Genomic DNA, 26,500 nt, shown 5'->3' with positions numbered 1-26,500 from the left:
ATAGCTATCATAGAATGAATGGAGTCATATTTTTAATGACAGGCGCAGAGCTCTCGTACGGGCAGTTGAACATATTTCACATAATGTCCTTTAGATATTTTTAGATATTTTTATTGTTTCCCTTTATCCCATTATCTCCATACCTTGTGTTTATTTGATAAACGGCGTTCAGGGTGGAATGCAAAGTAAGAATTTCATTGTACACTTGTTTTAACAGTGCATATGGCAATAACCACTTTGACTTTTGAACTGAGGTAATCAGTCATTTCAACTGAATAACTCAATAGGCTATGGTCCAAAAGGTTGCTTAAGAGCTTAACAAAAGTGAACTTGCGTATTATACTAAGTGAAGCAAACCACGTTGCTCTTAGTGTTTGAGAACCGTCTTTCTGTCATCACTCAGATGACAGCTACGCCGCCACACTAGTTCCAGTGAACGAAATGAACAAAGGATTTGAAAGAAGATTCGTTCATTTTACTGAACTAGATTCAAAGATCCGAGTCAGTAAAAAGATCCGAACTTCCCATCACTGGTGTGTGCTTGTGCGAATAGTCGAATAGTTCCCGGTGAATATCGAATAGTATTTTTGCTTGAAATGCCCATCCCTAAACGACACACAACAAACATCGAAGGTACATTTGAATTAGAAGTGTTACAGAAAATAAATATATGGTATTGTAGATATTGCCAATCGATAAATTGTTCCGTTCAATTCAGTTTCATGACACAGATTAAATGAAAATCAGAAACGGCGTCACTTTTGACAGTCTCTGAGGAGAACCGAGTGTGAATACCTCGGCCACAGAAACAGAACGGGCAGTTTCTCTGCTCTTTCACCTCTCTAGGCTCCGTTAACAGTTTTAATCGGCAGAGAGTCTGGTAACCGCGCAGACAGCCTGACCGTAGAGCTCAGCTGATATCTCTCCATCCCGCTCATCCTCTTTATTCTCTCTTTCCACTTGCAGCGATATCGAATTCAGGGACCCGATATATGGGTAAGTCCAGCAGACGGATGACTGTGAAGCTGTGTGAATGCGGTTGATTGTGAATCAGAACTGTTGACTGGTTAGTCAGTTCTGCAGTAAAACACAAACGTGGCCCAAAATAAGACTTAATCATGGAGACACAAGAACACTTACTTCACAGTAAAAAAAAAAACAAAAAAAAACCCTGTAGAGTACTTGCCGTAATAAACCGATTGTGTCCAATTGTGTGGGTGTGTGTGCCCTCTGTGTTTCTGACAGTGATCCGTATGCTGACCCGTACTATGATTATGAGATGGAAGCTTTCTGGAGAGGGGGCCAGTATGAGAACTTCCGTGTTCAGTACACAGAAACTCCACTTCCCTATCACTACAGCGTAAGTGCATGCAAACAATTCCTCGAGTAATATGTTTTAAATGGAGTTATAAATTACCCAAATAATGTTTTAAAGGGAAAACACCACCAGTAAATGCGTCAATGAAGCGTTTTGCTGTGTTGGTTTAAAGTCCTCAAGGCATTCTCTGTTTGAGCCCAATAGTTTGCAAAATTGTGTGTGTGTGTGTTTGCGTGTGTGTGCGTGCGTGTGCGCACGTGTGTGTGTGTGCGTGTGTATGTATGTGTGTGTGTGCGCGTACGCGTACGTGTGTGTCAGGATCGAGAACGGGACAGAGATCCTCGTGAGCGTCATCGCGAACGCGAGAGAGAGCGCGAAAGAGACCACCGTGAGCGAGAGCGTCGCCAGAGAGAGCGAGAAAGGGAGAGAGAGAGGGAGCGAGAGAAAGAGAGACTGCGCAGAAAGGAGGAGTGGGAGAGGGATCGTCTAAAACGCGACGAGAAAGAGGGCAGGCCGAGAGAACGCCCACCTCGAGAGCCCCGCGAGAAAAAAGAAGAGAAAGAGAAGCCGCCTAAACCTCCTCGTTCTCCTGTCAGCATGCCCCCCAGGTAAGATCACCCACCCCAGCTTTGTGATTGGCATTATACGTGTGTGTGTGTGTGATGAAACTTTCTGTTCAAAAGACCTTTTTCCATCACTTACCGGTATGGTGGAGTGCCCGTGACTTAGTCTGTTAGCCAACTAACCTAGCTTTCCTTGAACGGGAGGTGATTCAAATGGTCAAATCAGGATTTGCGTTGACTTTAGATAGAAGACTCAGTCTCTTTATGAGTAAAAAATAGTGCATCCTGATCAAATGTGTTTTATCCCGAACAGGAACTCTTTTGACAGCTTTAGACACCTCTTTTAATATCATGCATTCCCCCAGGCATCTCAAAGAAGACCTTGTTATCCCGAGTTTGGATGCTGAAAAGGCGTTTGACCAGGTCAAATGGCTTTACCCCAGTTGTAACCCTGAAAAAATTTACGATCGGTGATAAGTTTATGTCTTGGATTACATTACTGTACAGTAACTGGTAGGATACTCACAAATCAGACTCTTTGTGCCCAGCTCAAGCTTTGCAAGAGTACAGCACAGGGATGAACACTTAGACCTTTACTGTTCGCTCTAGTCGTGGAGGCGCTCGCAGAGACTATTAAATCACACCCTGAAATACATGGCTACAGTACAGAGTATACTGCAAACAAGATTTCTGTGTCCGCAGGTGACATTTTGTTGTATGTGATCCAACCGCAGACTACAATCCCATCAATATTGAATGTAAATAACTTCTTTGGTACCTTCTCCGGATATAAAACTGACTGAGGAAAAAGTGAGTTAATGCCCACTCAACTGAAAGATCATGAATTTCTTCAACAACTCCCCCCTAGAATAACATCAGAGAAATTCACTTCCTTAGGAACTGTGGTCACTAAGAAATATTGCTAACCTCACTCCTCTAATTAACAAACTCCAAAACAATATCCAGTTTTGGAGGACGTTTCCGATTTCTTTATTAGGTAGAGTAAATGCAATTAAGATGATTTTTCTTCTACAGTTGCTTTATCTTTTCCAAAATACACCTATATACCTCACCCAATCCTTTTTTAAAAAGTTAGATTCTGTTATTCTTTCATTTGTGTGGAATTATAAATCTCATAGAATAAAAAAGAACCATGTTTGCCAGTATAAAAGTAAGGGAGGGCTTGCAACTGCCTCATTTTATACTATATTACTGGGCGACTGGTATCCATTCCATTGCTTTCTGGTTGGACCACACTCTGGTGCTCTCTGGTTGGTTGGAGATGGAGCGGGAGGACTGCCTGCCCTACTTCATTGGTGCAGTCATTTGGTCTCCTGTTCCGCTTAACAAAGTAAGCTATAAACACTGTCCCATCATTCATAACAACATAAGGATTTAGAAACAAATGGGGAAACATTTCAAACACAGGGCCGTTTCCATTTTGTTACCCATATCAACAAACCCCTCTTTTGCTCCCTCCAGTTTATGTAACGTATGGAGGGAACTGGGGATATGTAATATTGGAGAACTGCACATGGAAGGGACATTTGCATCTTTCCACCAGCTTCAGGTGTGGTATAGCTTGCCAAGGAATCATTTCTTTAGATACCTTCAAATTAGAAATGATTTAAAAGTACATCTTCCCAATTTTTAGAATGCAAGCCCTGATAAACTAGATGGTTGTTTAAGACTGTTTGCAGGGCCAGACCATATAATATCCCAACTATATGACACACTACAAGACATTTGTCATGCGACTACAGATAACATAAAAGCAGAGTGGTGAAAACGAACTAGGTATCCAGATGCTCGATGATATTTGGGATGAGAGTCTAGAATACATTCATATGTGGTCCATTAATGCCTGACATTGTTTAATGCAATTTTAAAATTCTGCGTAGATTACGTTACTCAAGAGCAAAGTTACATTAAATATTTCCAGAGGTCTCACCTCTATGTGAAAAGCCTGACACCACAGAAGCCAATGCACTTCCGGCTTATGCCCTATGTCCTAAAATATTGGAGTATTGGATTGGAATATTTAGGTTTTTCTCAAAAATATTTGGTGTCCGGGTGAAACCGGAGGCAGTTTTAATAATAATTTTGAGAGTATCTGAGGAACCTTCAGGTGGCACGGTATGGCCTCCTAGCATATGGTCTTATTACTGCCTTATCCTACTGTTTTGGAAAAAGAAAGAGGTGCCCTCACTAAAACTTTGGCTGATAGAATTAACGGACACTCCTCACCTGGAGAGAATGAGATTCATTCTGAAGGACAAGCTTAAAGATTTTTGCAACCTCTAGTCTCTTAGCCTGAAGGGGAAAATAACTGAAATAGGCTATGCAGTCGAGAAAGCTCTCCTGGGGTGCGTAATAAAGAAGGTTGATAGGAGATTTTAGGGTATCTGGCTGATAGGAAGGGAGGGTAGAGGCATTGGTTTGGGGTGGGCGGGGTGTTCTTAAATGATATTTTACTCCCCCCCCCCCCCCCCTTTTTTTTTGGTAATGTATTGTCTTTTTGTTTATAAATGTGTCCAATGTCTGTATTTGTTGGCTATATGTCTAATTATATTCATAAGAAGCATGTGGATTTTACGCAGCGTTACCTCTGGAATAAGATGCTTCATGAAAAAAAAAAAAATTGAAACAGGACGTGCATTTACCACTTAAAAAAAAAAATAGCAGTATTAAAAAATAATTACGGTAATGCGCTAAATTTGACACCCATAATATTTATATTTATATATATATATATATATATATATATATATATATATATATATATATATATATATATAGTGTATTGTAGCTATTTACAGAACAGGTGCCAGGAAGGAATTCTTTCTGAAGCCACACTTCAGTTTTGTTTAATTATATTAAGTTATGTAATTATCTCAATAGATGTGCCATCTGAAGACTGTTGTTGCATAACTTCAATTAATTGAATCACAGACATTATTGTGAAGGGTGTAACTTGAGAACCCCAGAGATCCCAGAGATGTTGGCTGTTTTATAAGATATTTGTGGTGTTGTTACAAAACCAAAAAAAAAAAAATCTGTACTTGTTTTGGCAGGCATTGGTATTGCAGAGTTCATATTTCAGACATTTACTGTAGATGGGGACCAGATCTCTGCCAACTTCCGTCTCTTCATGGAGTCTCTTCAGTTTCAGAGGCTATGTAAAACTGAGAGATGGAATATTCTAGAGAGAGATTATAATTGTTAAAGGCAGACACATCAACTTACATATTTCTGACCACGCGTTTATCATTAAAATGTAGTTTCATAGGAAAGTGAAGTTTTGCTGCACCTTTTAATGACCTTTGGCTACATAAAATGTCATCTTTCATCCCGCCTTCTGCTGATCAGGAAATTATGGGATATCGTGCAAGCCCCTGTCATGACTGTAACCTAAAATTTTTGAAAAGAGTAGAGTTTCTTCCCAGTTCAGTTCAAAGGAATCCTGTCATTTGAGTTTCCAGGGTCATGCCAGGAGCTTTTTGATTTAATAGGATGCGAGTTTATTCTCACACTTGTTTGTCTGCATTTTGATGGTTTATTATTCAACGGCGTAAGGATTTCACTTCCTGATACCAGATTGAATGGGAGGAACTGGTAAAGCAGACGTTGTGGGGCATTACTGTAACATTCGCCGAACGTCCTCACATTCCTTTGTGTGCTGTTGACTTGCTAAGATTCGTTTTGTTGTGCGGCATCATACCACAGTAGTCTTGACAGTTTAATTCTATAAATAAGGTTTTGCTTCCAGGGTATTCCCAGCGTTTGTCTTTGTACATGACGTTTTACATGGGCTTGCCTGTTTTCTTCCTTTTATCAGAAAGTGAGCCTAATATCTTTTTCCTTCAAAACTCAGTCTTTTTTTGTGTGTGTGTGTGTGTGTGTGCTTGTGTGTAAATGGTAGCTCATATTCAGCGACTAGATGAGCTAGCCTTCATCCATAAATGTGAAAATAATTTTGCTTTGATGCAGATGAATTCCCCACTGTAACATGGTCTTGCATCTTTTGACAGGACCTTTGATGGGTTATACCTAAATATACCTATTATACCTAAATATACCTGTTATAAGATAGTAGAAATGTTTCTGTTTGAGAAACAGTACATCATTTTCTGCTTTTGCGGTTTGTTGATCAACAAAGGTGTGTTTTTGTTTTTGGTTTTTTTCTTAAACAAGAACTTTTCGCTTGAAAGCTGTGAAGAGTCTTAATCCTTGGTCCGTTTTGAAATCGCAGCATGCGAGAGAACAAAAATTTTACGAAACCTAAGTTCACAAAACCTTGTCCAAATCTAAAGACTAAACCCTGTACAAAAATTCAGCTTTGACTCTGATCCTTCGTTATCAGAAGTCCTGTGACATAGTCTCTGGGCATAAGGAAAAAACATGAATACTTTGCCGTGTAAGTTCATTGAACTTTTGACAGATCAGTTTTACATACCAGTCACACCACCAAACAGTTTATACAGATCACAACTTCCTCCCTAACTCTCCCTATCAGACAACAACTGATAGGCTATTGTTTATATGATTTCAAGGCTTGGGGAAGTACTACAGCATGCTGTTTAGATGCAGACATGAATGATGCAGGCTGAACCTACATGTAATGTTTGTGTTTTCATTTTTGAACACACCTTTTGAGTAATGACGTGTCACGCTGTTGGTCTTTGGTGAGTTGTCCTAGTTTCAGTGTAAGGTTTAAAGGATAGAACACTGTCGTGTTTTGACAGGTTTCTGTTTTGGACCTGTTATCATGTAATGGTTTCACAGGTCAGCACGTGTGTGTGTGTGTGTGTGAGAGAGAGAGAGAGAGAGAATCAATACATACACATAAATGCATAGTTGATTGCAATTCTAAGAAGGAACATTCAGGAAAAAAAAAAGGTGAATCTTAAGCTTTTAAATGATGAATGAAAGAGAAACGGGCATGATTAAATTGAATACTCAGAATGCCACTGAACTCAAGGTTTAATCTCCCGATCCTCTTGAAAAGGAGTTACTACTAGTACTGCGACTAATAGTTCATGGCTACACGACATTAACCATGACTACATGTTGTGCAGAGCAGGGAGTAGCTTTACTCAAATCTAGGTTTATTCTCCATGTCCTCTTTTTGTGTGTGTGTGTGTGTGTGTGTGTGTGTGTGTGTGTAACACAGTAATTCTTTTGTGGTTGTGGTTAAGTTGCCAGTCTGTTGTAGCCTGCATTACAAGGACTCCTTTTTCCGAATGTTGGTGACATCTAACCATAGCAGTAATGTAAACAGTTGGAGCAAATGGTTACAATTGCTTTTCAATTGGCTGCCCTTAAGGCAACTACATACAAATAAGTTGTTGACGTTTGCCTGTCCTTTTTGTTAGCGCTTCCTTTGGATGTTTTAAAAACATTCTAGCTCCATTCTGCGTGAGAAATTGAGCCGGTGGATTACGTCAGGCCATTAAATAACCTGAGAAATTATGTCTTGATCCAGCGTTTTTGCAATATCCTGTATATTCCTTGAAGCCTTGCGTCACACCTCTTTACGTTGTAGCAATTACACCAATTATTCACTCATGTTGGCTCATGTTCCCACGGTCCAGGGCCAAAGCAGAGGTCTGTCTCCACTGCTGGCTGGCCACCTGGAAGCTCTGTAAGATCCCCACCGCCACCCCCCAGACAGTACAGTATAGTACTGTGTAGTAGGGCTGGGTGGAATATCAAAAATATCAATATATTTGATACTATTTTATAGAAGATATAAGAAAGGACTGTAAGATGGAAGAAGTTCACCGTATTGACGTTAAAGTGCATCCTAAACAAAGTTGAGAGATGAAGAGAAAAGTGTAGAGGTCAGAGTAGATATATACCTTCCCCTGAAAGCCTTGTGTGAAGGGATTAGGTCTGCTAGCAGCAATGGTGGGCTGCTAGTTGTTCAGCAGCTGCCGGTATGGTGTTGAGTTTAAGACCTCATACCGGATATCAAGAGCCTTCTGCTCTGTGAAATTACACTTACATACTTATTTGTAGGCTAGCTGTAGATCATTGATTCCAACCAACTCCTGTGAAACAGGTTCATTAAACTCAATTCTTGGAACCACAGGGATGGTTTCATTATTCCTCGAAAGTCAGACTTGAAATCGGAAAAACGGAAATCTGGAAACAGACCAAAAAGTGGGTGAGAGAAAACTCATTGTTAAATCGGTAGAGAAAACGTGCGTTCACTTAAACAGTTTGTTCTTTAAAAATGTAATGGTTCATATTTAAGCATTGAAGTAGACCACCTGGGTTTGACTTTTTTTTTATCTTTCTTAAACGCAAGCAACATCGCACCTGTTTATAATCTTAAGTGGATCATTTGAAATGGTCTGTGACCTTTGAGTGTAGGTTGTTGATTACTTGCATGGCTGCTCTAACTGAAAGACCCGGCTAAATCTGACATTTGGACGCAACTGTTGTCTTCCAAAATATGCTAGGACCCAAAACTCAAAGCCTTTTGCCCAAAAACCAAACCCGGTGTTCCTTCAGTCTGGAATGTCATTGTTGTGGCTGCTGTTTGGACAAACAGACTGTTATGTCATAAAACCAAACACGAATGACTTTTCATTAATCTAGGTTCATATGCACCAAACTTCACAATCTGACAGGTCTGATGCTATGAATGGCATCTGAGATAGCGAAAGGAACAGACAATTCCTCAGTGTTGAAAAGGAGTTACAACTAGTACCACTACTACTGCTACTACTACTAATAATCATAATAATAATAATAGTTCATGGCTGCACAGCATTAACCATGACTACATGCTGTGCAGAGCAGCGAGTAGCTTCACTCACATCCAGGACAGTTTTAGGGGAAGGTTATTTGGTATAGTATTGGATGAAATCCAAGCTCTGATCTGTCGACAAAGACCACACAGAAGTGCCAAATTTGGATGCATTAATTGAAATGATAAGTGAAAATCTGTTTGTGTGTGTGTATATACCTATATCTAGATATAAATCTCTCTCTCTCCCTCTCCCTCTCTCTCTCCTTCTCCCTCTCTCTCTCTCTCTGTATATATATTTACGTGTGTGTGTATGTGTAATAGAGCCCGACCAATAAGTCGGCCAATACGAACCAATTGCAGATAAATTGGTATCAGCGTTTGTAACGGCCGATAAATGACAATTAAAAGAAGAGATGGAAGATGGATCCTTCAACCATGTTGTGACATTCATGTCGGCCATGCCCGGTTTTGCTGCGGTGATGTGACAGCCAGTACAGTCAGTCAAACATCATATTTACGTTTAATGTTACGGTAGTTGAGTGGTGTAGACTAAGCTGTCGACAAACTTGATTGTAGGTGTATTTATTAAACAGTGTGGCAGTTCTAGCAAGTAGACAAAACAATGGTCCTATCGTTTCTCCTTCGTCCGTGCTGAAAATTTTCTGGCAGCATTGCCGACAGCAGCAAATAACGCTGTCCTTTGCTAAATTAGGTTACCGACAAAGCAAGCTAATGCCATGTTTATCAGTGGAAGACCGCTGATGTCAATGAGCGATTAAACTGTAATGTTTAACTTATTCTGAAGTAATGGTAAATATATCTGCGACTCACATGTCTGTAGTTACAGTCGCTGCATCAGAAATTATTAAACCAGAGGGGACACGTAAATAAATGTATGCTGAAAAAGTATCTAACATGGCTTGGTAGCCAAACAAAGTTATCTAGTTTCTCTTTCAAACGAGTGAAATCCCAAAGTCGCAAGTCCTTGATATGACATGACTACAGTCATGTAGTGTTAGATGCATTCAACAGATGCGTTTACTCTAACTCACTGTATCAGTTTAAAGCATTATTTACGAAAACTTTATATTTCAAAGTACTCCTTATGACAATAAAACAAGTTTATATTTAAACTGCAATATGTCCTGTTATCTTGGTGAGGACTCTTACATAACTACACATAACAAATGTTAGGGAAAATCTTTGTTTGTTATGTTTCTGAAAAAAAAATCGGACTATCGGCCGATATATCATTATCGGATTTTTAAATCATCAAATATCGAAATCAGTATCGGTCTGAAAAATCCTATATCCGTTGGGCCCCAGTGTATGTGTGTGTGTGTGTATGCACATATATATCTGTGTGTATGTGTATGTGTGTGTGTGTGTGTGTGTGTGTGTGTATACACATATATATCTGTGTGTGTGTGTGTGCGTTTATATGTATAGTTGGGTTTTTTTTAACTGATTTGGAAATCTGAGATCTTACATCCCTGTGGTAGAAAATCAATGTATCAATCTTTCTAAGAATGTGAGAATATTTCATCATTTTCATGACAAACCACATTACTGGGATTTTCACGTTCCACCACCTCGGCCCACCAGTTATTGTTTGCTTTGCAAGCTGTATTACACAGGCAGTTAATCCATTGAGTGTCCCAGATAATGTAATATTGGATTTTAACACCTGCTACAGTTTTGTTGTCCTGTTACAATACTGAGGGATCTATTGAAATCAAAACAACTGTGACGTGCACAGTGTGTTTGATGTCATACTATTGTACAAACACCAATGAGTAAATGAGAACACGATGCAATAGACAAGGAAATATCAGCTACGTAATGTTTTGAAAGAAAGAGTTAGTTTTGGGGGGGAGGGGGGTTAAATTCACGTGACGATGTCGAAACTTGTAGGGGGCGTGTTGAGTTTAGGTGTGGAAACTTTTTGTGTGTGTGTGTGTGTGTGTGTCTTATCCTGTCAGCAGTACAACTTGAGCCTAGGAATGCTTGCACATGCTTGTTTAATGTTCGAATGAGTCAGCAAACCCAGCAGCCATGTTTCAGCCCGCCCACATTGGTGTGGATGCCCTATCAGTTCTATTACTAGATTACCTGTTACAGGTGAGCCAAAGCACAGATCATATTTGTCAGTACTAGACCAGAATAAAAATACTTCCCATCTACTTGAGCCACAGTTTATACATCTGCCTGTATTTTGCACTTAAATTGGTCTGTTTGTATTGTCTTTTTTTTATGATGGATTCATGGTGTCAGTAAAGGAATGACTGCATTATAGATGATGATCTGACTCTGCACTGTGTAAGAGTGAAGTAGAGGCTCTTCACTGTGTGACTAAATTAGCTTTAAACAGATATATACTCAGGTTAGTAGCAGAGGAGGAGTCTTGCATACCATTGCATCACTATGGTCTGGGGTGCTGCCAAGAACTTATTGTTTTAAAATGAGGGCGTTTTTTGACTAGGTAAACTATTACAAGGACTTTGTGTTCTGTTAACCAATAAAACTTTAGACCTTGACATGTGAAACAGGATTTATTTGAAATTGAATACCATCATTTTTATGAGGAGGATTTGAGGTAAAAGTGATTATAGGAGAGTACGATTGGGGTGTTGTATGATCTAATATGACACTGCTTCACTTAGCCTGTGGCTGAAAAGTCACTTGCCAGCAAGTGTAAAATGTAGATAGAACCCCCAGAGAAATCCAGTTTGCATAAGAGAACGATTCTCATCTTAGCAGGGCAGTAATCATTAGCACAAAGCAAAGGTTTTTGTAATTACCAGTGTTGGGAGTAACGAGTTATATTACTTTCCTCCATAATGACATAAAGCATTACAGTTCAAGTTTCAGTAATTCCATTACAGCCACTGGGTTATTAAAATGTACCTTTCCTGCATTACATGTGCCTTTTCATAAAAGAATGTTTTTCATACTGAATTTTTAAATTTAACTTATAAAACGGATAGTTCCGGTCCTGGGTGCTAAGTGGTCAGTACAGTCTTCCACCGATGTTAAAATACATGATTATAGAAGCAGTTATGACGTGACACACACCTGTTCACCTTAACTGTGTATCTATAATATGACTACCCACTGTCACTAAGGAGAGATTGGATCCTTGACAGTAGTTTCCGTTAAATTGGACAAGACAGAGAACTGGTTAGTTAGTTAGCAAGGTCTGCTACATTTGAGAAAACCTGAAAATACGGTGTAGCCAACCAGAACAATAATATGGAGAAGTTCCGTGTTACTTTTAATGACAGAATACAGATAACGCAGCTGTCAGCTAATGATGATACCAAAACATATTACTAGCTACCTCAGAAACCGCCGGTAGTTAACCATTGAAGCTAAAAGGCAACATCCCGATTAATGTAGCTACACTATAGTTATCGTTAGATGGCTAAGATCATGTGTTTCTGTCACTGGTCAAAAATGTGAACTCATGAATAAGGCCACGCTTTACGGTTATTTTAGAGCAGCTAAAGGGTGTTCTTAGGCATGACGCAAAGCTGTTGCTTTGAAAATAAAGTAATGAAAGGACTATGATGTTTGTCCTTGTATTTTTATGTGGTAAATTGGGGAATTTGTAGTTTTAGAGAGGAACTCAATAGTAAAGTAACGAGTAGTGTAATTACTTTTCAAAAGGAGTAACGAGTAAAGTAATCCCATTACAGCTTAAAGAAGTAATTGGTAACTTAATAACTAATTACTTTTTTGGAGTAACTACCCCAACACTGGTAATCACATATATTTATATTTAATAGTCAGTCTTTCACTGTGACAGTTTAAGTGTTTGGTGTATTTCAGTAAAAGAAACACATTAATGCTTAGGGGTTGTTTGGTTTTTTTTTGGGAAGTGGAATGTGAAGGCGTGTGGAGGCTTGCACAGGGTTCAGCACATTCTTCCCTGTACGTCTAAATTAGCCGTGTAGAGTTTTATACTCTGAGTAACATGGGGGGAGGAGTCTCTGGACAATGACGTCATCATCTAGACTGCTTCCAAAAAGAAAAAAAAAAAGTGTCTTAACACTAAAAATGAGTAAAACATGAAAGTAAGCAAATACCAGTGCTATATTATCTGTTAATCAGTAAAAGTGATAACCAGTCACAAACAGAATTCTGTTGAAATTTAACATGGAAAAAATGAGTTTTTTCAGTGTTCAGATTGTGAAGGAGATGCTCTTTTTTTTTTTTTTTTTTAGGGTAAAATTGGCTAGGTTCTCCAAACCTGACCTTAATGGATTTAATTTGATGTCTAATTTTTTTTGTTTAATGATATTGTATAATTGTGAATAGGACAAATAATTTTTTCACCTGCGATGTAATGTAATCTGAAACATGTACAATAAGAAGTCAACTGGTATAAGATAATGATTTGATATTTATTTATAGAGAACATAGAGAAAGGGTTGGTTGAAGCGTTTACATCACACATCTGGACCTGTTTGGGTCTGAAAGCTGTATGCACAGTCTACTGCTTGCTCAGTGACTGCAGGACTGCTGTCTCTTCATTGTGTTTCACAAAGGACAGGAAGAGGGAGAGCAGACAATAAGTGAAATAAGCTAGCTGCTATGTAACTAAACACTTCATTTAGTCCTCCAGTTAGATCTACACACGATCTACATGTGTGTGTGTGTGTGTGGGTATATATATATATATATAGCTGGATTTTCTTGTGATTTTACAAGTAAACGAACCGGAGCAAAAGCCCACTTGGAGAAAAGTTTTGTTTGGTGGTGATGGGATCCGGCAGCATGTCTGCCTACAAAGCTTAACTCAGAGAACTGTTACCGTGATCGGCCTTTTATACCATGAAGCAAACAGACAACAGGTGTACAACGTTGCTTGATGCAAATCAGAACCTAGGTGTTAATGCTAAAGTCCCCTTTTGTCTGTGTATTTTGCCTTAATCAATTGCTCTTGGCTCCAACAGTAACGTGGCGCCAAAGGTGTGAAGCTTTCTTTGTATTTATGGTAATAAGACAATCGGGGTAAACAGTTCTCCTATCATGAACCATGTCTGTTCAGATGTCACTATAATCTTACTATATATATATATATATATATATGTGTGTGTGTGTGTGTGTGTGTGTGTGTGTTTATTTACTTACCAACAGTGTTATGGTGTGAACAGGTATGGGAATCCTCTCTCTATATAATTTATTTATTTCATTATTTATTTCACTTAAAGGGATAACTGCATTATAGATGATGATCTGATGCTGCACTGTGTAGGGGTAAAATAGAGGCTCCACCGTGTGTGACTAAATTAGCTTTAAACAGATATATACTCAGGTTAGTGACAGAGGAGGAGTCCTGGGTGCCATTGCATCACCATGGCCTGGACTGCTGCCAAAACTTAAACATGTAAAGTTAGATTTTTTCTTTCTTTCTTTCTTTTTTTTTACTTGGTGAACTATTACAATAATGTTAACAGTGGTCAGACATAGGATTGAAATTTCACAAATCTCACATGAAAGAAGTTGTGATTACAAGGTTAAAGTCCAAAGCAGAAGGAGCCCTAGCTGTGAAATTGGCAAGGTTTCATTTTTCACAGACTAGAGTTATGTGGTTTTGAATCTCCAACATAATCTGAATGGTTTTTCTTGTCGTTTAAAAACATCATTTTGTATAGGTGATATGTAACAATTAAAACCCTTTTTTTTAATTGTCTCTTATTACTTTGAAAACATAAAAATTTGGTGAGCCATCTATAAGGAAGCAGGTGTAAGTTAGCATATTCCACAGGTATATGGTAATCTTGTATATTGTTCGAGAGATTGTGTAAGACCATTTAATTTCAGTTTGGGTGAACGCAAAGGTGTAACCTCAAGGTTAAGCCTTTGGCCTTCTGTCATTTCTGACTCATACAACTTAAGTAAACGAACTTAACGTACAACTTAAGTCTCAAACTTTCCATTGATCCAATATGTATTTTCAGTTGTTACAGTGCCCAGTTACCACAAAAATCTGCTGCTTAATTAGGCACTTGCTTTACTTGTGAAGAACAGGTTTGTGCTTTTCCTCTATGAATGTGGAGATGGTCTTCAGCAGCTAATGGCTTCCTCTTCGCTTTTTGTGCGGTTCTGATGAACAAGCCTACTTAAGCATGTTTTTGTAAAGTAAAACATTTAGAATTCTTTTTTTTAAGGGGGGGGGGGGGGGGCTAAGGGTTTTCCTTATGGATCTGCTCAAGTGTTGTCTGAAACGACAACAAAGCACAATGAGTCTGGACTAGCAAGAGTTAAGGCAATAACCTGCTTGTGTTGTTTATCTTATGTAAATATGGGATTTGCCCATTAACGCAGACTGTTCTTTGAAATCTTTCTTTTATTTCCTCTTTTCCTTCCTCAAGACAGGAAACTGTTTTTTCTGTGTGCATGTTTTTTTTTTTCTTCTTTTTTTTTGTCGTTTTTGCTAAGTGGAGTTGGATTTCGTGGCTAAAAATAACTTGCCGTACAAGTGCTATTTATAAACACACGCACACACACGGAATTTCGCATCTTGACTGCGTTTGCTTTGCATCATCTCAGAGGAATTCCTCCTCTGAGGGGTGTGTGTGTGTGTGTGTGTTTGTCTTTGTCACGGTTCTATCTTTGCTGAGAAAGAAACCTCGATCAGATTTCTTATTGTAAGGTTTGATATTGTTCAACACAGGCTATGCATAGAAATTCCCATCTCACATTACATAAATCTTCCACGAACAGTGTCAAACATGATGACATTTTGCAAACAATGCTTCTTAACACAAAAGGCATTTATATTTGTTCAGTCTTTGGGAAGTTAAGAGTAATCATACCCTTCCTGTATTTTTGGAGATATATATATATATATATATTCCCTGAGCCTTTTGAAATGTCCCAGTGTTTTTGTTGTTGTTTTTGTTTTCTGTTTTCCCCTCTAAATCTGTGTTACGTAAAGAGCACCTCAGATTTAACCCCAAGATGTATAAAGTAAAAGTCTTATAGTTTTTAATGCAATGGATTGTTTTCACCTTTTTTTTTTAATGTCACCTCAAACAGTTGTAAGCTGTTGTCTATCACCTGCCCCTTTATGACCGAGTTTTATTACCGGCGTACGGTCTTTTCAGCTGCAGGAATCACCTTTCACCCAAGATACAGTTTATTCACTTTAATGAGATACTGTGCTTTAAACACAGTAGGAGACTACAGATGAGGAAGATAGATCAAATTCTTCATTAAAATGCATGTTGTTGTGGGTAATTATTGATAGACCAGGATGGCTAGGATCCGACGGTGCCACAGACAGACCATTTTCTGGCTTAAGTGTAAAATAACATTTCCGTTATGTAGTCTTAGCGTGAATAAATATGTCACTTGTGTGTGTTGATTAATGCAAATGACCTTTTGTTACACCATATGACATCGCCTCCCACACATTGTTGGGAGCGTCATACACCTGGAATGTGTCAATTATCAACCACGTTAACTTACTTGTTTCATTTTATTTTGCTAATTTATTGATTTATTTTACCGCGGATGTACCAGGGTAGCTGTTTCATAGCTGTTGTGCACGCAACACTTGCTCCACCAATACACACATCCCGTCTGATTTTACAAGAATATATTGTATAGAGTTGGGTTTTTGTGCTAATATCAGTGAAACTTATTCTTGCATTGCTCAATGCCGCTAAGAAAAGGTTTAGTCACTGATATAGCTTTTAGAGTAGTGTATCTGATACATTTAAACACACACGTGTCACTATTGCATAGTGTCAAACAGTTTCACGTCAGCGTGAAAGGTTAACAGTACTGGGGAATCCCCGTGTTGTGAGCAGACAAACAAACAGAACGTCATGCCCATTGTCTGTGTAAACAGTTCGCTCGGCTGCAGCCGTAGCTTACAGTCCATTTACAGTGGAACGTCCTTTTCAAAAGTCAGTGCTGAACTCCACGCAAATTCATTTGAATATATAGGCCCCCCCAGGATGTCTGTCTTTTGACTGACGTTAACCATTGATCAAACAGTGGGGCCTGAACAAGGTGCCGTGGAGCAACAAGATATTGCGTCACGGTTAAAACGTTCTAGGTTGCCCCGGTGATGTTATAGCTGCAGAGCTTACAACAGAATGACAGGATGTTTGATGTTATGTGTAAGGAACTTGATCCTGTGAGATTGATCAGTATTTGGGTGACGCGACGCATACACAAAATTCACAGGTTGCAGTAAAACTGGAAATAACCCACATTATTTCTAATCTTTTTCTATTTTTTTTTTTCTCTCCCCCACAGAGGACCGATAGAGCCACAGCCCAAAAAAGAACTGGTCCCTCTGGCCAAGCGGCCGGATGAATGGAAGGATCCCTGGAGAAGGTCAAAGTCTCCAAGGAGACGCCCCGGCCTAACTGGGTCACCGCCACGTGGGCGTAGGCGACATCGTCCCTCTGGGTCTTCGGTGTCTCTTTCAAATTCCTCTAGGTGATACTTCACAAACCTTTGTCTTAGAGATGGCACTCAGCCTAGTACAGCAAACACTGAGGAGTGCTTAGGATGAATCCATCTACAGTGTATAAAACTAATATCGGTCACAGTTAGCATCGAACGCACATTACAGATAAACATCACTGCGTGTGCATCTGGTTGTGGGTATGAGGAAGTGTATGATGTCCTAGCATCTTATCATGGAAAATAAAGTTGTCTATTAACTGTTGTTTCCCTTCTCAGGTCATCTTCTCGTTCCTCATCGTACACAGGATCAGGTTCCTCACGTTCTAGGTCTCACTCGCGTTCACGTTCCTCTTCTTTCAGTTCCTATTCGAGCCACTCCTCCCAACGCAGCTCTTTCAGCGGAAGCCGCTCCAGGCAAGACGTCAGCACACAAACACACACTCGGACGCGTTTATGCTAAATGTCAGCGTTGCAGACGCAGACGTGCTAATGCTACACATAGCCGTTACCCGCTAATGCTACTCAGAAGTATCGCGCCATGTGGTTTATGTTGCACATTTGCTATCTCAGATAAGTTAGCGTTTTTTTTTATTAACCTGCAGGTCCAGATCTTTTTCTTCATCTCCTTCTCCAAACCCTGCGGCACAAAGGAATGCTAACAAGGTGAAAGCAGAGCAGCCTCCAGCAGCAGTCAAAGGGTACATACCTCTATCCTCCCACGCACACGCATCAGTCTTACAGCATCACGCCATGATTTTGTACTGACTGACTTGGCTTAAATATTTATCCAGAGGGCACAGTTCTACCCTTATAGATTTAAATGTTCTGCTACAACTCCTCACCCTTTACTCCCTTAACGTGAACGTATTGCTCAAAGGCCTTAAATCTATTCAACTTCATCATCATCATCATCCAAGGAGAGGCAAGCAGGGAAGATAATTAAAGAGTATTGTGATAGGCCCAGTCATTTGAATGCTCTTGAGTGTGTGTGTCACCCAACATCAGCACATATGCATTCATTCTATTGTCAGCCGCCATCGTCATGCGTGTATGCTTTAAGTTCCCTTTGAAATGGAATCTGCGCCATTGTCTGACAAAACCAGTCATTCTTCCACTACCTCATGGAACTGACCTCAAGCTGTGGAACCAAGCCTCTGATTGTGTTGCAAGGTCAAATAATGACAGTTGTCTGTCTCTAGAAACGCTTCAGCTAATGCATTTACGCACTTGTTCCCACAATGAATTATTCATTGTCAGTTATTCAGATCTTTACCTAATGCTGTGCCTGTGCTCTTTGGTTGAGGTGCCACTCTTTAACCTAATGACTGTTCAAACATTAAAAAAAAAAAAAAAAAAAGACTGGTTTATCTACTCGCTGAAAATTGCTTTATTACTGTACTGTGCAATACACTATGTATTTAGCATGTTACTAGTGCTAGCAATTTAGCATATTGCTATCATATTTTATCTATAACAGTGCAAGTTAGTAGTATTAAATTAGTAAGTATTAAGCAGTTTAGTGACTTCCTGAATTCAGCCCTTCAGTGGGACATGTTTGGGATCTAATCCTTAAACAACATGTACCTTAGTGTTTCATTCAGTGGACCTGTCATTGTCAGTGTTGCCATGTTAGCATTTTTGGCTGAGTGTGCGCTCACTGCATGCCTATGGAAACAGTGGTGTATTTTTGTCCCTTAAGCCTGCCGTTGAAGCCTGGTGCAATGCCCCCTCCTCGCAGAGACAAAGTCCCTCCGAAAAAAATGGCCACCCCGCCATTACCGGGCCAACCGGGAAAACCAGTTAAGCCCATCGCCGAGGGAGGCAAACCACCAGTCCCCCGCGAGGGAGGACGGCCTCCTCCACCTCGTGACCCCACCAAACCACCCAACATCAGGGAAGGCCGCAGGAAGGCTCGCCAGCAGCATAACCCACCCCGGAGGTACGTGCGAGGCGCGTGTGTGTGCGCGTGTGCGTGCGTGCGTGCATGTGTGTGTGTACGTGTGTGTATCTTGCTGTGTACTCTATGACCTTCATTGTCCAACATTAAAAAAAAAAAAAAAATCCAGAGGGAGTGCAAGAGGAAAAATCCCTGGCTTCCACCCATGACATAAACACATTAAAATTGTTTGCAAATGCAGAGGTTTTGTCAGTTTTATCTCTTAAGTCTGCGTGTGTGTGTGTACGCGCGCGCGTCTGCACGCCTGCATGTGTGTGTGCACACGACCATGTGTGTGTGTGTGTATGTGTGAGAGAGACTGTATGCTGTTGTACGTGTGTTGGTGGGTGGTGGTGTCTGTCTGCTGGACTCTGTTTTGAAGGAGCCATTTGCATGTTGTCAACAGTGTGGTTATGTTGCTCTCGGTCAAACAGAGCCGGCAGTGTGCATGGAGCCGGGGGGGGGGGGGTTCCTTGGACCCAGCCATGGTTTCACAGATCCAGGGGGAAGAAGCAGGCTTGTTGGGGCTTGTTTGTGGGTGGAAAGGGCAGACTGATAAAGGATGCTTGAACAGTCATCGGGACACGTTCCAGTAGCTGCGGTTTCTCTGTATAGTCAGAATACCCTGCGAGGGCGGGCTGGGAAAGTGTCGGATCCCACTCGCCGCCTGTGTTTTTTTTTTTTGAAAGGTCTCTTGTTGGCCTTGGTGTGACTTGTTTACCAGGTGTTGTTCTCTGCGATGTGGCATATTCTCCTCGCCTTCATCGTGAAGTTACATCGTGGAAAAAACCCGAAGCTAAATCTTGGGATATCCCTGCGTAATGACTTGGCAGTTTGGTTCGCAAGGGTTTAATCTCTCTCTGTCTTCAGGGGAAACGTGGTACCCCTTAAAACCCGCTCAAACCGAAAAAACGCTTTTTGGGTCGAGCATTTCTCTGCTTCATCTGCCGTTCAGTTATGCGAAGCCCGTCTCCTAGCCTATCAAAAGACTACAGTGTAACTGTTTACGTTGGTGGTCAGCCTGTGACCGTTTCACTGAAGTCATGTTTACGGAGCAACGTGGCATGGTTTGTTCTTGACATGTCAAAAGAAAAAGAAAAAATCCTCGAGGGTTTAACCCATTTCTATTGACACTGACCTAATTTTCAGACTACAATAATGATGATACCGTGCATGCTGATTAGATTTTGTAAGCCCAATGTACAGGTAACCACTGTGGATATTTCCGGAAGTCTTGTGTTATTTTAGGTGCAGGGAGTGTCACATGCATACGAAACAACATCAAATTCTGGACCGTGGGATGATTGAAAATTGCAGGCCCCGCGCGTTATTCAGAAATCGACATTTTAAGATTATTTTATTCCGAGGGGTGACGCGAGCGACGCTGGCCGGATTGTCCAGCGTCGCCTAACGCTTATGTCGGGGGGGGGGGGGTCTGAGCAGGGGAGGTCTGACCCGTTGTTTTTTCTCACGGTGCATCTAAGCCTCAGTGACAGTATTTGAAATTAAGGAGTGGTGCTTTCGGGGAAAGACATATCGACATTATTGTTTCGGATGCCAAGGCTGCAAGGTTGTTTTTTTTTTGTTTTGTTTTTTTGTTTTTTTCTTTTGCCCTCGTTCCTGAAATGTGGCATTCCTATGCTTTGGCTCCGATGCACACTGAACTTTGAGGTTTAAACCCGCATGTTTTGCTTTCTTTACAAAGGAAGTTTTGACAGCGCTGTTGACAGTACTTCGGTATTGTTTTTCTGTTCAAAGCCTCGCCGCACATTTACACTTTAGAATTGAATTGAATTGAATTCATTTCTTTATTTTCATCTGATGCGCAGGGTGCCCCGGGGGGCGCGCCTGGGGCTCACTTTTTTGCGGGTGTTGCGTGGACATGCGAATCTTTACTGTGATGGGAGGAGGCAACGTACCCCGTTTACAAAATCGTCCAGCGTCTCCCGCTCAGTTGTTTGCCTCTGCTGGTTTTCGTTTTGGCACTTTTATTCAAAACAAAACGCGGGCTACAGAACGAGCTCATCACCCCCGCCCCCCCCCCCCCCCCCCCCCCCCCCCCCCCCCCCCCCCCCGGTCCGTTTCTTAAAGCGCTGTGCTCTGCCTGACCTTTGCCGTTCGGCTGCAGCAACTCTTCAGGGACTGTTTTGGATCATTTGCCACGGACAGTAGTATCAGTTTATGCAATATTTCTTTTGACGGATGTGTTGCACAACTGCCCGACTGTGAACTCAGCTTTGTTAGCGTCTTCAAGGACCATGCCGTGCCGTGCCGTGCCGCGGGGGCTGGGTGGGAAAGTCAAGTATTGAGGGTTCTTCCCAAATCGGAATTACTAAGACGTTCTGTCATCTTCATTTTTCATCTGTTTGGCCCACCTCAAAGAACGAGAACTGCAAAGAATGACTCAGCTAACCAGGCAGAAATTTCTGTTTTTGGTGTCTTTTTTTCTTTTTTTTTCTTTTTTTTTTTTTTTTGTCCCTAGGTTTTACATGGAGGGATTTGGAACATAACAGAGTCCTTTGTCGGTTTTTAAAAGTCATTGTTGTGAAGGGTCTTCCCCTTCAGATCACATTTATACGTTCAACAACTTCCCCTGTTTCATTTCTGCTGGCTTTAAAATGAAAATTGTTATTATATAGCGAAAGAAAAAGAAAAATCTCCCTTGGCCCCCCCCCCCCAGTGATGTGCTGTTGTGCAGAGAGGAGCTGGTTTCTGATGAAACTGCCATGGCTTTTGTCACCTGTTGTCTTACAATGCCTTGACTTTTGCCGCGGCATTGTTGTGCAATCCCGGCATCTCTGAGGGAGCGTGGTTCACTGCGGGTTGAAACGAAAACAAAGCGTAGCTTCCATACAGTATGTGGACAACACCAAGACTGTTGTTACGGAAGCGTGTTGTTGTTTTGTGCCAATGTTATTTTTGTAAGGTGATTAACACAGGTCCGCCCCCACATAATTTACTCACAAACAGTCAGCGCTCAGATGACCTCAGAACCACGCTCGTTTTAGGCACGGCCTCAGAGAGAAATGGATACAGAGTTATCACACGCACGGAGAAGTATTAGTCATACTGAACCCTCTCTTTGAACATCTCTCTCTCTCTCTCTCTGCAGGCGGACGATCAGTGGGAGCGTGAGTGGTAGCGCCAGCAGTTATTCCGGGTCGAGTTCTCATTCCCGATCCCGCTCGTCTTCCGCCTCGCTCTCTCGATCTCGCTCCGGATCGCGCAAATCCAGGTAGAGATGACGGGATCATCTCAAAACATCAATACATATTGAACCGCAGGCACACCATTGCCCTCTTCTGAACACAAACCTCATTCCTTGCATTCCAGGGAAAACCTAGCAACAGGGAGGGGAAAAAAACTCAAAAAACAAAAGGAACCTTTTTTTTGTCATAGGGGAATTTCCAGATACTACAGTGTATGAAGAGAGCTGTATTTAGCATCTGAATTGAGTACTGTGTCCACCTATTCTGAAATAGTTTGCTTTATGCACAAATCCTATGCCTAATACTGCCTGTTTTTTTGTTGTTTTGTTTGTTTTGTTTTTTTTGTCAACGTCATTCCTGCTCATCTGATCTTTCTGATCGTTCTAGGAAATCCAGGTATGAGTGGCTTCCTTTTCTTTTTGTTTTTTCTTTCTCCACTCTGTGCTGCTCTTCCTGTAACTCTCCTGCAGAACTTTACTCTCGCATGTTCCGTTATTTGCGCCTTCTCTTTCTCCTTCTCTGTCTGTACTCTGTCTCATGTGCCCGTTCTGTGTGTGTGGAGGTTTGTCTTACTGAAAAAAAACATTCCCTTATACTTAACACAGAATTGTCTTCTTGTTTTCTCCATTCTCAAACAGTCGCTACTGTCTAGATCTCTCTTCTCCTGAGACATGATGTGTGTGTGTGTGTGTGTGTGTGTGTGTGTGTGCAGTAATCTGTGTGAGTAATTGTCGGCCCACTCTCTCTCGGTTTACTCAGGTCTCTGTCTGTGAGCAGTGTATCGTCTGTCTCGTCTGCGTCGTCGAGCAGCACCTCGGCCAGAAGCGCAGACTCCGACGACATGTACGCTGACCTGGCCAGTCCCGTGTCCTCTGCCAGTTCCCACTCTCCCACCCCCGGGCACCCCCGCAAGGAACGGGGCACGCCACGCGACCGAGGCCCCAATAAAGAAAGAGGTACTGGAGCACCGAGGGTTCCAATAAAGCGAAATGATTTCTCTAACATTCTTACTGCCCTGACATGCGGTTACAGACAGGACAAAAGGATGGGAGAGAGAGGGCGATGATGTCATAAAGGAATCTATGGAAACATCCCTAGGAGCCAATAAAATGCGTTGAAATCTATATCTGCTTTGGCTCTCAGTTTAGTGTTTCTTTCATAGACAAGCTATTGTGTGATTTACTCTTTTGGTTAGCGCCGTATCGGTTCTGACCGTTTCCTTTCACGAGTAGCAGTGCTGTAGTTTTTAACTTCTTTTTTTTTTTTTCGCTTTTCATAGGAAAGCCTCCAAAGAGGGACGAGCCTTTTAAAGAAGAGAGGAAAAAGGTCGACCCGTCCAGCCTTCCACCCAAAGCGACCTCTGGCGTGCCCAGGTCAGGGCCCGGGAACAGAGGTCACCCCATGCACCCTCCGTCCATGGGTCCTCCGGGCGGCTATGGGTCCCATAAGGACATCAAACTCACTCTGCTTAACAAGGTGAATACTTTCATCACGCGTTCACTCACTGATTAAATAGGGCTTCTTGCCACTAACTGCTGCTGTTGGACATATTCCAGAAGCTGTGACGTCACGGTGCATTTTTCATATGCTCGTGCAGAATATGGGTCGCTCATTTCTCATACCTAAATTGAAGTCAGATTGCATGGTCTGGGGGGACTGTTAGTGAAAATCTGCAACCGATTTGAAAATTCTCGTGATTTTTTCTGGTTCCTGTGTCTTGTGTTTTGACTTTGTGTTTGTAGCAGCAGGCAGACAGAGGCAACAGGAAACGGTATTTCCCATCTGACAAAGAGAGGCCAACATCTCCCCTCAGTAAAAGGATAGCACTGTCTCCAGACAGAGGTGAGAACGCCACCGCAGAAAAAAAAAACAAACAGCCTTGTGCATTTTTTGGGTTATTCACATAGGAAGTACACAGTTGGAAGTGCGAAAACCCACACACGTGTGCGTGCTCTCTGATGTGGTCTGAGGGATTCCTTAGCACATACCAAACTACCTAGTCTTTCAGACAGCGTTTTTCTGTTCCTGTCGTCGCCGTGTGCGCGTTAACGCCGCCGGACCTTTTGATCGAGAGCATTCCTTTGTGTCGTCCCGCAGGTCGCGACAGGAGAATTCCCGGGAGGCCTCCACTTTCTCCGAGAATGGACAGGCCCAGACTTCAGGGTCCCAGGCCAATGGGCCCACCGGGAGACAGGTGAGTGTGTTCTGTGTCAAAAACTGAACTCAACCAATGGAGCTCACACACATCCTTCTTTCCAGAAAAAGAAACGTCGGTCAAAATATAAACACTTCTAAACTAAATATAGAAACACTTCCCTGAGTGGGGGGGGGGGGGCTCTTCTGCAGGTTGCTGGGTTATATTTTCGCAGCTGTGTATTTTAATCATTTATATATTACCCTTTTATTTGTGTGCCTTCGTTCAGTTCCCGCCATGTGCCTCAGCTGTGACGTCAGTGTGTCCCTGTGTTTGTTTATGGAGGACAAAAAGGAATGCTTTATTAAAGTGGAAATACCAGGGATATAAAGTTTCTGTATAAACAGTGCTGGAGGAAAGATACAACTTATGACTCTAAATGTGACTGCACTGTATACCCTCCCACACACACACACACACACACACACACACACACACACCCTCTCACACAGCCTCACATGCTCATCATGTTGTAATCTGGGTTTCCTTCCTCATTTGCACTGAGTACCGTTTTCGTCCTTATGTCTACAACTCAGTGATTCTTAGCATGTGACTAATTTTAATGTATTCAGATTACTCAAATTAAAGGCCGAGCTCGCGTTAGTAATGCTGAAACTTGGCTCTTGTTTTTGTTACAGCTCTAGGAAGCGACTGCTGTCTCCCCCGCCCAAATCTTCCGGGAAGGCGCCCATGGTGTCCGCTGGCAAGCCCCCCGGGCCCGGCGCCGGGTCCAGCTCGGGGAAACCCAGCAGCACGCTGTCACGCCGCGAGGAGCTGCTCAAACAGCTGAAGGCCGTGGAAGACGCCATCGCTCGCAAACGGGCGAAAATCCCTGGCAAGTGAGACGCCGTCGTCGGTCGTGGGCCGCGCTAAGCATCCTGGGGAAATTAGTCAAGGAGGACGCGTAGAGTCCTGGAGAAACGAATATGTGCGGTCATTTGTCCTTCACCTTAAAGGTCATCCTAAAACGTACTGGGACAGAGAGACCACTCAAAACCCTTTGGCCTGTACACCCTCAGAGAGAGGTTGACTAGATTTTATATTGATATATGAACAGTAGTGAGGCAATTCAACAGCCCTTGACCGTTTTGTTTTTTTTTGGGTTTTTTTTTTTGAGAAGGAGAAATCTTTACCATAGAGTCTCAGTAATGAGAAAAAAAAAATGTATATGTTTGGTCCAGGTTGTGTCTCGCTCTCTTTTTTTTTTTTCTGCTCCCCCTTTTCACTAACTCTTTCACTTCACTCCCACCTCCCATTCTATATCCCCCTCTCTCCCGGCCCTTTGCCCTTTGACATGGTCAGTTTTTGTTGTGTTTTGTTTTTACAGGTCCTCGACACTGCCTCCCAGATTAGAAAATCGGTTTTGCTTCAGCAGATTTTGTGTCTGACTGAAACTCTTTGACATTTCTCTCAGGATCCTGATTGTTGACAGAGGTCCTGTCTTAACCAATGAACTCTCTCCTTCTCTAGTTATGTGTGTTGTGTTTTCTGATTGCGTCGTTACTCACCATGTATAAATATAGTAAACCAGATGAGAAGCACCCATTTCATAACAGTGTATGATTCTAGAGAACAAATGACAGTGATGTGAAGTATTGCTTTTTTAAAGTCTGCTTTTTTTGTTTTTGTTTTGTTTTTGTTTTTTTTTTTTTGTTTTTTTTTTTATTATTATTATTTTTTGTTTGTTTGTTTGTTTGTATTTTCCCCCCTAGCTCTTCTTCAAGTGGTTGAATTATATTTTATTTGTTAATCATTTTTAGTTGAGAATGTGAGAGGCTGTGATTGGGACACATAAAAACGAGGAAGAGTTCAGTCTTGCTTTTTGTGACAGAAAGCTTCTAAATAAAACTATTTTGATAAAGAGACAAACCCTCTTCTGTGTGTGTGTGTTTTTGTTTGTTTTTTTTTTGTCTTAAATGATCAGTGTGTTTCACTGTTGCAAGAACAGTTAGAATCCATGACTTGCATAAACTAATGTTTTACATTCAGTTCCCAAGGGAAAGGGTTGTCCTGGGTGTTTATTTCTGGCCTTGCATGGGCATACCTGCTTCAGCCATATCCCGACTCCTAATAATCCAATCAGTCAC

General features: G+C 41.5%; 1 protein-coding gene across 1 annotated transcript in view; it reads left to right on the top strand.

Annotated features, from left to right (window-relative positions):
- zc3h18 (zinc finger CCCH-type containing 18) overlaps nt 1-26,013 on the top strand; it is a 35,619-nt gene extending 9,606 nt beyond the window's left edge. Inside the window, exons 7-20 of the mRNA XM_030790654.1 lie at nt 967-996; nt 1,246-1,360; nt 1,637-1,926; nt 16,919-17,104; nt 17,351-17,488; nt 17,677-17,772; nt 18,774-19,013; nt 22,123-22,245; nt 22,607-22,615; nt 22,979-23,175; nt 23,499-23,695; nt 23,962-24,061; nt 24,317-24,413; nt 25,058-26,013. Of these exons, the coding sequence (XP_030646514.1) occupies nt 967-996; nt 1,246-1,360; nt 1,637-1,926; nt 16,919-17,104; nt 17,351-17,488; nt 17,677-17,772; nt 18,774-19,013; nt 22,123-22,245; nt 22,607-22,615; nt 22,979-23,175; nt 23,499-23,695; nt 23,962-24,061; nt 24,317-24,413; nt 25,058-25,256 (2,017 nt within the window). The 3' untranslated portion in view covers nt 25,257-26,013. The remainder of the gene's footprint in view (nt 1-966; nt 997-1,245; nt 1,361-1,636; nt 1,927-16,918; nt 17,105-17,350; nt 17,489-17,676; nt 17,773-18,773; nt 19,014-22,122; nt 22,246-22,606; nt 22,616-22,978; nt 23,176-23,498; nt 23,696-23,961; nt 24,062-24,316; nt 24,414-25,057) is intronic.
- The last annotated feature ends 487 nt before the right edge of the window (nt 26,014-26,500 follow it).

Source organism: Chanos chanos, chromosome 13, assembly GCF_902362185.1.
Source record: "Chanos chanos chromosome 13, fChaCha1.1, whole genome shotgun sequence".
Taxonomy (NCBI): Eukaryota; Metazoa; Chordata; class Actinopteri; order Gonorynchiformes; family Chanidae; genus Chanos; species Chanos chanos.
The sequence above is the reverse complement of the archived record's forward strand: the minus strand, read 5'-3'. Positions and strand labels throughout refer to the sequence as shown.